The 14,868-nt window shown below is 39.6% G+C and overlaps 1 protein-coding gene across 1 annotated transcript in view; it reads left to right on the top strand.

The window, feature by feature from the left end:
- MICALCL (MICAL C-terminal like) overlaps window positions 1–13,263 on the top strand; it is a 37,534-nt gene extending 24,271 nt beyond the window's left edge. The window contains exons 8-12 of the mRNA XM_030482240.1: window positions 114–206; window positions 2,092–2,185; window positions 7,644–7,743; window positions 8,980–9,053; window positions 9,952–13,263. Of these exons, the coding sequence (XP_030338100.1) occupies window positions 114–206; window positions 2,092–2,185; window positions 7,644–7,743; window positions 8,980–9,053; window positions 9,952–10,136 (546 nt within the window). The 3' untranslated portion in view covers window positions 10,137–13,263. The remainder of the gene's footprint in view (window positions 1–113; window positions 207–2,091; window positions 2,186–7,643; window positions 7,744–8,979; window positions 9,054–9,951) is intronic.
- The last annotated feature ends 1,605 nt before the right edge of the window (window positions 13,264–14,868 follow it).

Raw genomic sequence — 14,868 nt, forward strand, 5'->3', positions numbered from 1 at the left:
GGTCTCTCCCACACCCTTAATGTTCTGGGATTCTGGGGTAGGTTTGAGGAAACCTGTAATGGTATACTTATGCTCTGATTGCCTTTCTTTATTCCTCTCTCTCTCTTTTGTAGGCAAAAAGGTCTATCAGAAGGAGAAGGAAGCTGGAGAGGGAGACAAAGCAATTGATTAAACAAGAGGAACTGAAGAGGCTTCACAAAGCACAGGTGAAAACGTAACTCACAGGTGTTGCTCTAGGGAGACAAATGGGACTATGAGGATGGGGGATACCCAGTGCCGGCTCTGCACTTCCTCTCACGTCTCACTGTGGCCTTCTGTGTTGAAGTCCTGCCAAACCATCAGTCAGGAGCAAGAAGATGTATGAGGCGGGGCCTTGCATCTCTATTTGTGACAAATCCACATGTGCCTCAGGAGATCATTGTAATTTTGTAATTGTGTATGAAGAACTAGAGGGAATAGTGACTGGCAATATGAGAAGAACATACTGGAGAGGGAAAGAGATAGAAAGGGGAAGTAACATCAGCCCCTGAGAATGTAAGAAACTTGGCTATTACCCCTGTGTACTACAGGAGGGTATGAAAATACAGTGATGGGTTTTGTTCTCTCTCTGCCATAACAATGAAAGCGAACCATTTTCTTTCTTAATGATGCAAAGTTGCTTCACTTTATGCAGGCCCTGCTCTTTGGAAGATGCTGGAAACGCTTTGGACTCCACTAATGTTTATTATTTTCAATTATTTTCAATTTTCAAGTTCAAAGATTTCACTTATCATACTTACATATCTATATGCATGTGTGTATACATATATATATGCATACACACAAAAAAAAACCCTAACCCTTAATGGCTTATGTGGCCATTAGCAATTTTTATGTGTGTGCGAACAGTAACCCAGGGCAGAGAAACCTGAGCTAGATCTAATCTCATTAATTCAGGTTGTAATGGTAATCAAGATATGGTAGTGGAAAGAGCAAGCTTTTTGAAGGCAGAGTTGTCATCATCTTGTGTTGTATTACTTTAGCAGGTCGGTAGTTTTGGGTGGAGCTTCCACTTACTATTTCTTTGCCAATATTAAATTAAAAAAGGGAACTAATAAGTTGTTTTTCAGATGTGAATCTGAAATCTCTGGTTTTATAGACATCACTGCTTTTGTAAAATGTACTACTGAAAAAGAGAGAAATTTTGTGTTTGAACCAGGGGATTTTAGAAAATGCTTATATCTAGCTGTTACTATAAATTCTGTGACACAATAAAACCCATGGGGAAAAAAACCCAGTGTCTTATTTAATCCGAAGTAAGAGCAACTATGTTATTTTTTAGCTAAGAATTGTAAATTATCTCAAGCTAAAAAAATAGATACATAAACACCTTGTCTCATTTTATCCCTTTGTGGAAATAATGAAGTCCAAACTTTTTGACCAATCTTTCATATTCATTAGGCTGTTGCTGAGGGCTTGGCTTGGTATGCCCTAACACAGCCTTAAATGAGAACTGCTGAGCTCTACCTTTGACATGTTTCATGCCTATTATCCACATGGCATTTCTGAAAATCTTATTTAAAAGGAGATGGACCAGTAAATGTAGAAGTCGGTCCTGAAGTGCCACGTCTTAGGTATTAGTTCCTTTCCTTCATGTGTCAAAAGCTTGTGAAATATGAAAGCAAAACAAACAAACAACAAAACCCCATAGACAACAAAATAGCTAGCAAAGCTTTCTAGCTGTAAACCTTCAATATTTATATGACCTTTATTCAGGTAGCATCTCGGAATATGTGCCTCAATGTGTAAGGTGTTTACTTTCACACCTTGCAAGATACAAAAATGTTATGATCTGTGTTTTACAACAGGAGAGCTAGAGTTCAGAAAAAAAAACTTGGTTCTTCTTGTACCTACGATACCTACCCACACAAATGTGGATAGATACCTAGTGTAATTATTAAATTGCTTAGGCACCTAATGTGCTCAATGAGTTTGCAAATCCCATGACTCCTCCGAGATCCTTTCAAGCTGTTTCTCCAATCACTGAGACCATCTTTTGTCTCCGAATTTTCCAGCTATGTCTGTAGCTTTTATATCATTACAATTTTGCAGGCAGTCCAGCGCCAGCTAGAAGAGTTGGAGGAAAGACAAAGAGCTCTGGAGATTTTTGGTGTCAAACTGGAGAGAGAACTAAGAGGAGAATCAGGTAAATGAAGCAGTGTATGTTTGGTGGGTTTTGTTTGGTAGGGTTTTTTCTTCTTTTAAATCACGTTTTTCAAAGCAGAGAGGTTTTAGTGATTATCACAGAAATACAGTTCAGTGCAAAATCTGAAATGAAACAATAACTAGAATTTGTCCTTCTAGTCACTGTTTGCCTTTTTTTCTTTTCAAACTCTGTTAGCTCAAGCACCTTTACGCTGAATGCTAGAAATTTACTGTTGGTTGTCACAGATTTGGAATTATTTGCCTGTTGAATCAGAATCTACATTCTTCCCAACCTCCCTCCCCCGCCCTCATTTTTTACAACCCTGTCCTGAGCTTAATTTCATCTTCTGGATGGAACCTGTGAGGTTTCCAGGAGCTGTATCTGCATCTCAGTTACCAAGCCAGCAGCAGCCTGTGCCTAGTAACAGAGTCCTTTATGACTTCTCTGGAGTGCGAGATGCCATTAATACAATTAGAGTCAGTGGCCATGCTATAGCAACAGCAGCATGCAGGCACACAGACCCAAACCACACAGTTTTTCCTCCAATGCATAGAAGGTAACAGGGACATTGTCCTGAGGCAAGGTTTTCCCCCACCTGAACTGACAGTTCCAAGCACCCAGTACCGTGTCATCCTCCCACCAAGCCAGCCTTGCCACTGCTCCCCAGCACACATGGAGTGAAGCTGGGGAGACCTCCCACAGAGGGATGGGACATCTGGGAGCTCCTGCCAGGCTGAAAATGGGGATGGGACTGTGAACCATGTGTGTAAAGGACTTCAGAGGGGGCTGTGGTTCTGTGGTGAAAGGACTCTGGAGAGCCTGATTGCAAACGTGTGTTTATTTACCTCTGTTTCAGAAAGCTGAACCTTGTGCTTTCATGACAGGCAGTTGCACAACACTGAAAACCTAGATATGTTTTGGCACCTGATCTTGTTGTTGTCTTAGGTGGGCAACCTAGCACAATATCTGCATGTTGGCTTTTTTTAATGCCATATTTCTTCACAGTTATTGTCCCTATTGTAACACTGAAATAATCAGTTCAGCAAAAGAGTGCTTGCCCAACCTTTTATATTTATTAACTGGTTTCCTATAATTGATACTGCCAACCTATTTCAACTGTTACTTAAAGGCTAGCATCTTTTTCCTTAAATGAAACAATAGCCTTTTATGAAATGGCACCCACTTTACCACCTGTGAGAAAGTCTGCTAAAAAGACTTTGAGGATTTGTTTTGATTAGTTTTTTTCTTTACTGCTGAGCTGTGTAAGGGTGGTTGGTTTTTTGGAAACCTCAAAAACTAGAGAGGGACAAGAGGCTTCTAGCTCTTGGGATAGACGCCAAATACCAAGATAAATGGCCTACAGCCACCTCTTGTTTTTGCTGTTTTGACAATCGCATTTCCTAAAGAAGGCTGTCTGCCAAGAGATTGATGTTTCTCATTCTCTTCCCATCTTTAGTAATTGGATTGCCCTCATTAAGGTGAAAGTACTATTTTTTCTCCCTGCTGATTGTGTGTAGGTGGCCAGTTACAAATAGGGCAGATACTGAAGAGTAGGATGTTACTGTGTCTCAATAACTTTCTTCTGGCGTGAAAGCACGAAGCTGTAAGTTTCCCAAACAAAATGTGAATGCTTTGTTGCTTGTAATAACATACATGTAATGATGCAAGAATTGGTGAGTTTAATATTCTGTTCAACCTTCTTAAAAATAATGAGCATTACTGTTTAACGAATGACCAGTGTTTATTAGGTTAAGTTGTATTTAAGCAGGTCTGCGCTTACGCAATTCAAGTGATTTAATAGGTATTATTAAGGTAATTAGAAAACGATCACAGTTCAGCAATAATATTGAGCTGCAAAGGTTGTGAATAACCAAATTTAGAGACAGGCCTGCAAACACTAGTCTTCAGTGACATTTACGCAACTCTCCTCTAATAATTCTGTAAGCCTGGGATGAATGGCCCCTTTGTTAGGAGGAGTTATTCATTAGCTCCTCAACTGAATTAGAAGAGAACATGCGTGGGTGCGAAACAACTGCCATGAAGACCGATGAGCAAAATGAGGCTTTGATGATCTTCTAATTGTAGTGACAACAATTCATGCATTAAGGAAAAAAAAAAAAAAAGAAATAGTATCAGTCTTATGAATAATTTTTCAAGCCCCTTATTCCCTTTATTCTGGTTCAAAATACCAAATAATAAATCACTGATGTACTGTCGCTTTGTTTTCCACTGACATTTGTGGAGGCTTATGGAGATCTTCTGCCTACAAGAAAATACAGAAATAAAAATCTCGAAACAAGTTTTCCACTGAAATTTGCATAACCGATCAGTGACTAAACAAATCATGAAAGAAAATCTGTGTTGAGAGAACGTTAAGAAATCTCTCCGTGTTTTGGAAGGTGAACAAATATCTGCACATGTTGCCATTAGTTTTTTATTTCATAAGGAACATATTCAGGATTTCTCAGAACTTTCAACAGAGTCAAAAGAAATCAGTTAAAACCCCGTAGGAATGAGGAATATGAAGTTTAGCTGTTCCTAATAGGGTGCAAACTGGCTGAGGCCCCTTCACTGTGTGACTGCTCTATGGAGGGACACTGTAGCATCACTCTGGAGAACAGAAGGTTGATGTTTTGAGAACTGTGTTCAGTAAATACTCCTATGCAGCCTGTCATTCCCTAGAAGTATTGAAAATAGAAATAGCTACGATGTAATTAGAAGGGTACCTGGCTTTCAAACAGGATCTAGGTTAAAGGAGACTTGGGTAAACCAGGAGGAAAGTTTTGATTTAGCAGTGCTGTAAGTGAAAGCCAGAGTGGCTCACAAAACAAACTCACAAATTGTTTTCCCTCTAACCTTTAAAAAGATCTGTCACACTGCATAATGCAAAATACTTCATTGGCTTGTTCTGCTCTTGGAAAGCATAAAGCACTCTATAAGACTTAAATAACTATTAACATTGTAAGTAACAAACATTTGAAAACCTCAGGGTAAAAATGCCCCTGGGGACACTTAGGGGGGCATTCTATGGGATGGAGAAGGAGGAAAAACAAGGGCTATTTTTATTCTGGCTTGCACTGAGGATTTTACTAAAATGAGTGGCATTTTTACAAAGCGCATTACTCTTTGCTTACCTCCATCAACCTACATACACAGTCTTTTATTAAAGGTACACAGATTTTGAAGTGTAAAGAGGAAACATAAAAAAAACCCAAACCCATTTTGCCTAATCAAGAAAACAGCAAAAAGGGAATAGTAATCCTCTGTGTGTACGAGACATACACGTACCTACAATTGTGATGTTTTTACTGTCGGTAAGTTAGACCAAATTTTGATGATAACTTGTCATGGTGGCATGTGAAGATTCTGAGTACTAATGTTGCATCCCTGCACTGGATCTGGGAGAAGCCACCGTTGGCATGTCCCAGTGACAACTGCTCCAGCAGTCACTTTGAGAACACGTTTTTTATCGCAGCTCGCTGACCTGGAAGATCCCACAGGAGCACATCAATTACTGCCAAGTTTTAATGGAGTCAGGCAGAAATCGGACCAAGATTGCTCTGCCCTCTCCTGCTGTTCAGCTTCCCATTTCATGGTAAATTCACATTGGGGTCAAATCCTGATAAGAAATTGAAGAACTGCACCCAAGCCAGCATGACTCCTGTCCTCAGCATGAGGGCCCATGTAATTCCTCCAACACTGACAGGAGGATGACCGTTCCTGATGAAGGCACAGAAATGGGCTGGTGAACTTCTAACATTTCCCTTCTGCTCAGGAAGATTGCTAAAGGGCTGCATTGGACGAGATCACTACTTGCCCAAAGCAGATGGGCTTTAAACTGCTGTTCTTGAGTGGAGTCAAATCCTGGCTTTGATATTAAAGCAATGGACAGCTGAAGCAGTAGATGCAAGAGAGTAATTCCTGGGGCTTACAACAAAGCACGTTTCAAAATGACAACAGAAAGGTATCTGAAATGCTGCTGAATTGTCCAGGACTCTGGCTCTCTTGCCACTTGGCGACCTAGTTTAATGGTACTTTTGTAATTGTCATCTCTGGAGCTTGAACCTGAGACCTTTGGGCTTATGTCTCAGCACCCTCAGTCATCTGAAATAAAGGTGCAGTCCTCTTAAAGTAGGAGAAATCACATAAGTCTCCATCCACAGAAAATAGCCAGGCTAGTTTATGGGTGAGTTGTGCTTGGTTATCTAGAAACTGATACAAGGATGGAGGACAGAGAGCTGTGTTCCCCTGCCTGCTGGCAGCACCTCCTTTTGCTTTGTCCCAGGTCCGGCTGGCCCTGCCTCCAACACACAGTGGTGGAGTGTGCAACTACCATGTGCTGAGGCAGGAGCACAGGCTGGCTGTTGGTTTTATGCTTCTGAAGGGGCCAGCATGCCACCTGAATTGTTGCCTCAACCTGGAGCAGTGTAAGATATTTGCTTCCTACAAGTGATCACTGTTCTGTGGCAACAGATGGCAGATGAGCAGAGCAGACATTGTGGGAGGCGTGTTTGCAGTGGCATCACTGCTGCTGTAATTCTGCATCAAAGGGTGTTGGGGTGGTTTTGTTTTGTGAAGAAAATTAATGGAAAATGTGAAGTGATGAGAGTGTTAAAAAGGGCAACAAGGAAAAGAAACACATATGTGCTCTGATTTGCCACTTGAAGGCACCCAGGGGTTCTTCATTGCCAAAGATTTTTGTACAGGCAGCATTTTAGGAGCTTTAAAGGCCCTCACCTGGTGAAAGAAATCCATCCTCCTCTCCAGCAGGGCCGAGTCAAGCTGTGAGCTCTTTGGGAGACAGACCATCTCATGTTTTGTGTCTTTATAGTGCCTAACAGTGGTGCCCTGGCCCAAAGTGTTACAAAACCACCCAGTAATAAAGGATTTGTCCTGTCCCACAGCCTTTCCTGTAATTCAAAGCAGATGCAGATTTAGAGGCCAGTTGGAAAATGAATAGAAACTTGTGGAGGATTTGATTGTGTGTCTGATGCCCACACACTGGAAGCAGGGACTAAGTTGATACTTGCCAGCATGTACATCCTGAAGTCCGGTAGCGTTACTGGATATCCATTTATACATATAGATTAACTGCTGGAGTCCAGTATCAGCAAAGGAACTATGTTATCAAAGGCAGAACTAAGAGAAAGAAAAAGTGCCCATTATGAAAAGAAAGTCTATATGATTATTTGAATGGAAAAACTTAACTGCCTGAACAAAAATGTTTTTAATTCTAATGCATCTTTAACTGCAATAAAGTACAACATTCAAGCAAATGGAGACAAGAATGTTATACCTGTTATACCCAGACTTTACTGATGTAAGTTACATCGAGCAAAAAGATCTACATTTGAACTCACATAGGCTTACAAATGAGGACTATTTAATGTGAACTTAAGTGGTAAGTGCATTGGAAGGAAAGCTGCTAATGCACACTTAAGCCTTTTATTTTAAACAGATTCGGGCACCAAGGATGAAACTCAGATGCTACATGAATGGTTTGAGCTGGTCCTGGAGAAGAATAAATTAATGCGTTATGAGTCTGAGCTCCTGATTATGTAAGTAAGGACAAGCATTAGTACTAAAGATGGGGAGCGGAGATAGGAAAAGTGTACTGAAAATACACCTGAACACCTTGCTGTGTGCTGCAGTTTGAGGCTGTTGTGGAATCTGTGTACCCAGATTAGCTACAATCTGTTTTGAACACAGATTTTCAGTGGAGCCTTCCTTGTCCTTTCCTCTCACAGGGGTTCATTTATTTCACTCCTGTACCATACCCTAAAACAATATAGCACGTAGATGCTCTGTATTTACATACATAATGTGCATCTAATGAACTTTATTCTGTGAAAGAAAAACAGTCTGACAAATTTATCTTGGGTGTCACTGGACATAGGGGAAAAGATCTAGGAATTCACTACAACAATGAAGCAAGCAGATACACCAAGCAAATAAAAACTGCCTCAGATGCAACTGTGGTTGATGGAAACAATATAGGCTGTAGCTCTGTCGCCTCACCTCACCTCCTTGGAAATGTACTCAACAGATAGGCAGAGGTGACTCTCAGCTGTTTTCTCAGGATTTCTGGGCCATATGGGAAGGCGATGGGAGCTGCAGCAGTTATTACTCACCCCTGGATTTACAGCAGTGCAGGCTGCTTGTTGCCATTTATCATTTCCATATCACTCAGCACCCAATGCTGTGGGCAGTGATGCAGACCAACCATTAGCTCCAAATGCACCCCAATTTCTCCCCAGCTGTGCTGATACTGCCAGGGGCCAAACCTCTTTTTTCCCCTTCGATTGTCATTGGGTGTTGTAGTAGTAATGCTTCCTGCTCACACTGTCTGGAAAGCAGAGTTAAAAAAGCAAAAGCAGGCTGCTTTTGTCACTGCAGGACACAAAATGTTGTCTGGATGTGTTCACACGTGTTAATTCCCTTCCCTCAGGACCCATTCCTGTGCAGAGAGCCTGCCAGGGCCCTTCATGTGTGGAGAGCATTCAGTCCTATCCAGAATTACATTGTGGGTGCCACCAACAAAGCACAGCTGGCTAAAGCCTGAAGTGTTGCAGTGTATGAGGGAGCTTAGTGTGATACATAATGCAAAAGGTGGTAGTGGTACATCTGGCGTTGCAGCGGCTATGTAGGCATGGGCAAAATTTTTAGCCTTGATTGCCCAAGAGCAGAAAATACTGGATAAACAGAACACAGAATCTCTCAGTTGAAATAATATTAACATTTATGTCTTTATTGAAAAAAAAAAAACCCTTTAACGTACTTTTTATTGCACCTAGAGCCCAAGAGCTAGAATTGGAGGACCACCAGAGCAGGTTGGAACAAAAGCTGAGAGAGAAGATGGCCATTGATGGTAAGTCAAAGGGAAGTGTATGCTCCAGCCCACAGTGATAGGCCATGCCTGTATATATGCCTGTTTGCTTCAAAAGGACCAGAGTGGCTGAGGCTCTTCCTCCTGCGCTCTTCTGCGAGGGCAACTCAGCCAGCAAAATGCAACTTCTGAGATCTTCTCATCTGACTTCTAGTGAAGACAGCTAAGCTAACCTGCCCAGTTTTACACTGAACTGGATCAGAAGCACTTGCACATGTAATTGCACTAATTGTGTGTGCAGGCAGCAACATCCAGCTAACGTGCAATGATGAGAAGCAATGAAAGTACTTGTTTCAACCACCTAAACACGAAAGAGGTTATCTGCTTTTGTGCCAGCTGTAGCATTACTGGTTACCACAGTATTTTGGAATTGCTTTCAGATACTTTGGGTTGCAGTTTAGGCTTGCCCTTTCATTTGGTATTAGAAAATGGGGAGCATGGGGAGGAGGAATGAAGGAAGAAGGGGAGTTAAATAGCACTGAATACCCCAAAATATCATGTTGTGTTCAAAGCATGGAGATTATAAGCGATGGCAGTTTTCAATACATTTTCTGAAAAACACTTTTCATTTTCTTACAGGTACTACATTTCATGGTTGGGCTTTTAATCTTATAAATTTAATTTAAACTCCAGTTTTTGTAAACAAGTTGTGCTCTTCCTACAAATTCCAGTCGAAGTTTCGCTAAAAGATCTACTCTAGCCTTTAGGAGCCTTAATGGTCAACCTTAAATGGCCCAAATGCAGTAGAAATTGTCCCTGGACTGTAACATAAAAAACATTAACTGCTATTGACTTCATTTGTCATTGACTATAATATTAATTCAAGCTGCACACCAACAATCTTATCTGGATTTTAACCTCTTGTTTTGTGATCTTTCAGACAGCCTTAAAGATGAAATGGATTTGAATGAGGAGGATGAAATTTTTACTGAGATGATGAAAGTGGTTGAAGAAAGGGACAAACTTGTGTCTACCTTAGAGGAGCAGCGAGTGAAAGAAAAAGCAGAAGACCAGCACTTTGAAAACATTATATTATCTAGAGGCTATCAGCAGAGCAGGATTTAAACAGCCACATGCAAATAAACATAATTTCAGCAATATTCGTAATCATGGAGATACAGTCTTCTGAAAAATGGAGAAATTCAAATTGAAAATCAGTTTATTTGGGAAACATGTTGCTTTCTTATCAGAAGCGCTTAAGCAGTTCTTTTGCTCATACCAGAGTGAGTCATTTCACTACCAGCTTAAAGGATCACTGGAATACAGAATAGGACTGAATTTACCTCTCTGATGGGCATCAGAGTTTGTGAAAGGGAAATCAGAGCTCTGTTCTTTTCTTGGAATTTTATTTTAATGCTGACAATAGAGTTTCTGAGAAGCATGGTGATATCATTTAGTATTTTTGAGGCGACATTACTTTCCATCTGTTTATCTGAATCTGTCTGTAGTTTTGTTAATATTTTGGCACGGCCAACCCATGGTGAACTATTTAAAGGTCAGAAAGCAAGCATCTCATATAAAAACAAGGTTAGTTTGTATTTCTGGTGGAGGAAGTGTCATTTGATTAATAACTACATATAAGCACTCATTAAAACTACTGTAAATGCAATATCAGAAATTAATTTTCCAGGTATTTGTAAGTTTTAGTGCACTGTGTATTTTTGAACAAGAAGTTAAAGTAATATTAAATCCCTACATTTTGTAGAATGGTAAGGGATTATCAAAGGGGTCACTACCCTTAAAACTGTTAAATGCTCAAAAAAGCTTTTGTATGTCACAGATTAAGGTCTTTAAAATATGCTAAATGATAATTTAAAACTAATAATCCAAACCCAATTAGTATTTATAGGGTAGGCTTTACAATGGCTTGATAAAATACATCACAAATAGTACCATAGGGTGTGATGAATTAAAGATCTCCCTGAAAATAATTCTTCAAAAGGACTGCAAAAAAAATGTTGATTTTTTTAATGTCAACATCTGATAGAAAATATTGTCGGTATATTTAAGCTGCATTTATCTTGCTGCTTAAGAACATACTCATATTTTTTGCTTAAAGGAAATATCTCCTATCTTCTATGTATATGTATTTGTAGATATTGGCAAAGCATGTGTGCAGGTTCTCCTTAGTATTTGGTGCAATTCAAGTACTTTGTTAAATCTGAGATAATTCTGCAATTTAAGACTGATAGTATGCCCAACTGTATGTATGATGCACTAGATTTTCAAAGTGAAAAAAACAAGGAGAAACTTAAAGACTATTTCTTTTTATCTCATTTTACCTCATGCACTGAGAAGATTTGATGTTCTTGTTATTTCATGAATGGTGCTTATTTGCAGCAGTTGCCTATGGTACAGCCAAAGCTAGAAGCATTCCTGTTACAAAAGCTTTAAAATAAAAAACCTCTTGGTAAGTATTTGTAGGGTAACAGACACACTGGATCCTGTCACAACAATTTATGAATAATCTTAAGTTTTTGCTGTATTGTAAGAAATTTAAAATACCCTTTCTAAAGATACAAGCAAGATTTTACTATTGACCACAGAGAAATACTATACCTCTATTGGTGCAAGGACTATACTATTGTTCTGCAGTATTTATGTATTTATATTTATTTATTTGACTGTTTAAAGAGGATAAGAGTGTCTGGTTACATTTTACAGTTTGGATGTTGTCTCTGATTTTGATTCATAGATGTATATTTCTAACAGCTATGTATAGGTAATGGTGTGCATTGTAGAGTAGATAGCTTTATCCATTTGGTAAATAATTAATAAAATAAAAAAATAAATAAAAATGAATTAATATTTTAAAAATATGTTCTCAGTTACCATAACTTGAAGGGATACCCTTAAAGCATAGCATGTAGGGCTTTAACAGTAAAATTTGTCTTCTAGCACAGTGGAAAGACAAAGCAGAATCCTTGAATGTGTTCCAGAATTACCATCAGACTTTTTTTCTCTCTCTGTCATTCATAAGCTAAGCATACCTGATCTTCAGGTTACATTTTTATTGAGATGGATTGCAGCAATTGATTTTTAAATTAACTCTATTACTTAAGGTTGACACAAAGTAGGAGCAGGCAGAGCAGTAATAAATATTTTAATTTTCTCTCTAGAGGTCTGCTTATATTTCCAGTTTTGTGGAGAAAATTTCTGGGTTTTATCACTGTTCCCAGAAGCTTCACGTAATCATGTAGGACAAGACTGTCTGCAACATTGTCACAATTTTCTGTAGAAGATGGAGAGTCATAATGCTTTCAAAGTATTTAAACAAAAAAAAAAAGCAAACTTCTTCATGCTTTGCACAGGAGGGAAATTCAGCAGAAACCTCCAGCTATATCAGCCAAAGATTGTTTTTTTCACCTCACTTTTACAAACTAAAAATTCCATTCACTGTAGTGTTGCTGCCATAAAAAGAGGAAGAGGAAGGGCATCATCAGAGAAGCATGATTGCTCTCCTCTACCAAAGTCCACCCAGCTCACCCCAGGGAGGTGCACATGCTGCAGTCAGGTCCAGGTTGCTCTGCATTGTATATAAGCCCTGAGATTTCAGTTTACAGCAGATACCTGTTTGGCTATAAAACCAAATGCAAAAGAGTGCTTTCCTTTTAGCTGCAAAGATTTGAGTTCTTGGGAGTATTAGAGTCAACAGAAGGTGATGGCCATCAGCATTTTATGGACCTTAAGTATATTCTTTGCTAAAAAGATACTTTTCTGGATGCCATGTGGTCATAACACATGCGTCACCCAAAACTGTGTGTACACTCTTTGGTGGAAAAACCTGTCAGGCTACTGTTACCCTGCCTGATATGAAGTACCTCACAAGATTAGATCCAAAAATTAACTGTTCAAGTGACTTAGAAAAACAATAAACTCTTAAGTCCTTTAAAGCAGGTCTTCGTATGACCTGCTTCATTATGAGAGTAGAGAAGCAGGTTAAAAAAGAGAAGCTATGTGCACTGTTCACAGGTCAATTTAATATGGTTGGCTTGTATTAGAAATGTATTTAAACATTGGTTTGGTTATGAGTCTTCTTGCTGCTCAATCTTTTCTGTAAATTGACTCATTAACCTGTAATAGATTTGTTCATTTTTAAGTCCTTAGCGCTGTCATTTTTTGGTATAACGTGATGTGCTGGAACGTATTGACTGACTGTAAATGGACTACATGTGAACAATTTTCTATTTGAAAAAATAAAATTATATCTCACTCTCTGAAGTCCCTGAATCATTTCCATAGCAATTTCGCTCCACCGATATCTACAATGTAATAGTGTGTGTCTAGGAAAGAGCTATAGGTAAGAAATTGTATCGGATTCTTAATTCCTATACTGGTAAGTAGATCATACCATCTTGCAATTCACAGATTCCTTTTATAGTTTAGGAGTAATGACACCCTGAAGGTAGACAGCATTTGACTCTACCTTTAGCACAAGAGGTTACAAATTCCACAAGGTCAAAAACTTCCTCACATTCTTACCCAGGAATTCACCACTTAATTTCCTCAAGCACAACATGCAAATTAAAACAGCTCCTTGAAGACTTGAAGGAAGTGTCACTGTGTGTATCACTAAGACTTGGTGATCAAAACCTTAATTGCCAATTTACATTTTCCGCTGACTTTACCTCTATCAGGTCACCTCATTTTCTTGCTCTCTACCAGTGGGAGAGCCTTACAGAGCAAGACAATGTGCTGCTCGAGATGAGGGAAGTGGATAAGCAAGAATTGGGGCTTATGTTAGTGCCTGTACCATTGTCCCCTGCTCAGTGACTCTGAACTTATCCTCATTCTCATATTCAGAGGACAGATGGACAGCTGCTTCTCTTCAGAGTTCAAAGTAACTTTTTGCATATTTGAACTGAGGTTTTTCTTCTACTGGCTCATCCTTTTGCTTCCATCTCATGTGCCTCAGAGGCAGATGGGTGTGGTGGTGACTCCTCTGACAATACCACACATAAGTTTTAGGACTGCACAGGAATTACCTGCCTGCTGGGTTTATTAGAAGTAATATGTTGAACTTTAATCCATGTTCAAAACCTTGCAGACATGTTCATTTCTCAGCCAGCTGGTCAACAGCTGGAGAACTTGATTGGCCCTGGAGTAGGATGTGGGCAGAAATGCCACCCCAGGAATTTACTAAGGCTCCCCTCCTATTCACAGCATGCACACACACCCCCTTGTCCCCTCTTCAAAAGATCATAGGTCCAAAAATCAATCGGACAAGAAGTTCAGGAAAAGGATTTTGTAAGCCATTATTTTGACTCAAGATCATTCCATCTGCTCCCAAGGTAAAGGAATGCCTCAGTGATTTTTAGGGTATTTGGCCAGGTTTCTCTGGGCACAGGCAACAAACTTTGAGACCTTGTGCTTTGAAACTTCTGCTTTTTAGCCCAATGCATATCTGATTTCAGCTAAGAATTTTGCTTTAGTTTAGCAGTCTCTTTCCAGTAACAGGATGTGGCTTGGCAGATTGGAGATTCTGTATGCCTTTAAGACTTTTCTTCTGTTAAGATCTAAAGCTGTCCCTGCTGGGTTTTGCATGGACTATACAGTTTTTGCATAGTTGGGCACGACTGGTTTGCCATGTTTGCGTGCAAATACTATCCCCGCGGTCTTCATGGCTGCCACATCTCATGAACCTAGATCCTGCTGACAAATACTTAGTGATAAGTAAGGTAGTTGCTGGATTTCACTTAAATGTCTTTGCATAATATTTAGGACCAAATTATGGTTTCCTCTGTTGGTTCTAAAGAACTGCAAAAAGAGACCTGGTGGCCCTGCGTGCCAGCAGTGC

Source organism: Strigops habroptila, chromosome 4 (assembly GCF_004027225.2).
Source record: "Strigops habroptila isolate Jane chromosome 4, bStrHab1.2.pri, whole genome shotgun sequence".
NCBI lineage: Eukaryota > Metazoa > Chordata > Aves > Psittaciformes > Psittacidae > Strigops > Strigops habroptila.